The 1202-nt window shown below is 55.2% G+C and overlaps 1 protein-coding gene across 1 annotated transcript in view; it reads left to right on the forward strand.

Moving 5' to 3' along the window:
* Positions 1–1202, forward strand: part of SRD5A1 (steroid 5 alpha-reductase 1) — a gene marked incomplete at its 3' end in the record, with an annotated part of 41467 nt that overhangs the window by 27119 nt on the left and 13146 nt on the right. The window contains exon 2 of the mRNA XM_007953263.1: positions 250–416. Within this exon, the coding sequence (XP_007951454.1) occupies positions 250–416 (167 nt within the window). The remainder of the gene's footprint in view (positions 1–249; positions 417–1202) is intronic.

Genomic DNA, 1202 nt, shown 5'->3' on the forward strand with positions numbered 1-1202 from the left:
GAGTCCATTCTGACCCACAGCGCCCCTAGAGGACAGAGTGGAACTGCCCACAGGTCTCCAGGGCTCTCAGCCGTGAAAGGACCACACTGCCTCATCTTTCTCCCACAGAGGAGCTAGTAGGCTCAGATCACCTGCCTTTTGGTTAGTAGCCTAGTATTCTGGCACCGTTCCTCCCGAGCTCCTTAGGTGGAATGGTGGGAAGGTATTATTTATGTTTTGAACTGTGCCTCTGTTTCTCATTTTCCTCAGGAGCTTGATCTTCCCATTTCTGATTCGAAGCGGTACACCAATGCCATCCTACACGTGTGCATTGGCCTTCGTTTTCTGCGCCTGTAACGGCTACCTGCAAAGCAGGTACCTGAGCCGGTATGCGGAGTATGCTGAAGACTGGGTGACCGACCCGCGCTTCCTGACCGGTGAGTGGTGGCTCCGGGCCCTGGCTCACAGACCTGTCTTGTACTTTCATGCTGTAGTCATTTGCCTTAGAAAGCCCAGGTCCCAGAGACAGTGGAGTGGCTGGCCGGGATGGCCAGGAAGCAGCCAGGAGGACAGCTGCAGGACTGAGCAGTGCGAGCCCCAGGCCTTCCGCTGTCCCCCACTGTCCCATGAAGCGCGGGCACAGGGAGGGCACACAGGTGCGCCTCTAGCTGCTGGCACGGAACTGTGGATTTCTGTACTGTAACGCAGACATAAAGGTAGCCGCACATTGCAGGGTGGAGCAGGGGCTGGCTGAGGAGACCGTCCTAACCTGCTGGCCACCCGAGGCTGTCCCCCACTGTTTCTTCTGCTACATCAGGATGTAGGGCCAAATTACCCCCGACAGTGCACTTAAGCTTTTACGATTTACTGATCTGGGTAAACCTGTAAGTTTGTGAAGCCCTTGAAATTTCTGATGTGCACCAGCTAATGTAAATTCATGTATGTTTTCAAGTTCTGATTACAACCTCATTGAGGGGTGGTGGTTCAGTGGCCGAAGTCTCTTCTTCTTGAGGGAGATCCAGGTTCAATTCCCAGCCAGTGCTCCTCACATGCAACCACCCGCATCTGTCAATGGAGGCTGGCGTGTTGCCATGACGCCGGACGGGTTTCAGTGGAGCTTCCAGACTGAGGCGCATGAGGAAGAAAGGCGTGGCGGTGCTCAGAAAGCCAGTCAGTGCAAGGCCTGTGGCTCACAGTGGTCCCATCCGAAACATCCTGGGGAC

This window comes from Orycteropus afer, unplaced genomic scaffold (assembly GCF_000298275.1).
Source record: "Orycteropus afer afer isolate SDZICR_OR568_19922 unplaced genomic scaffold, OryAfe1.0 scaffold00381, whole genome shotgun sequence".
In the NCBI taxonomy this organism is placed as follows: Eukaryota; Metazoa; Chordata; class Mammalia; order Tubulidentata; family Orycteropodidae; genus Orycteropus; species Orycteropus afer.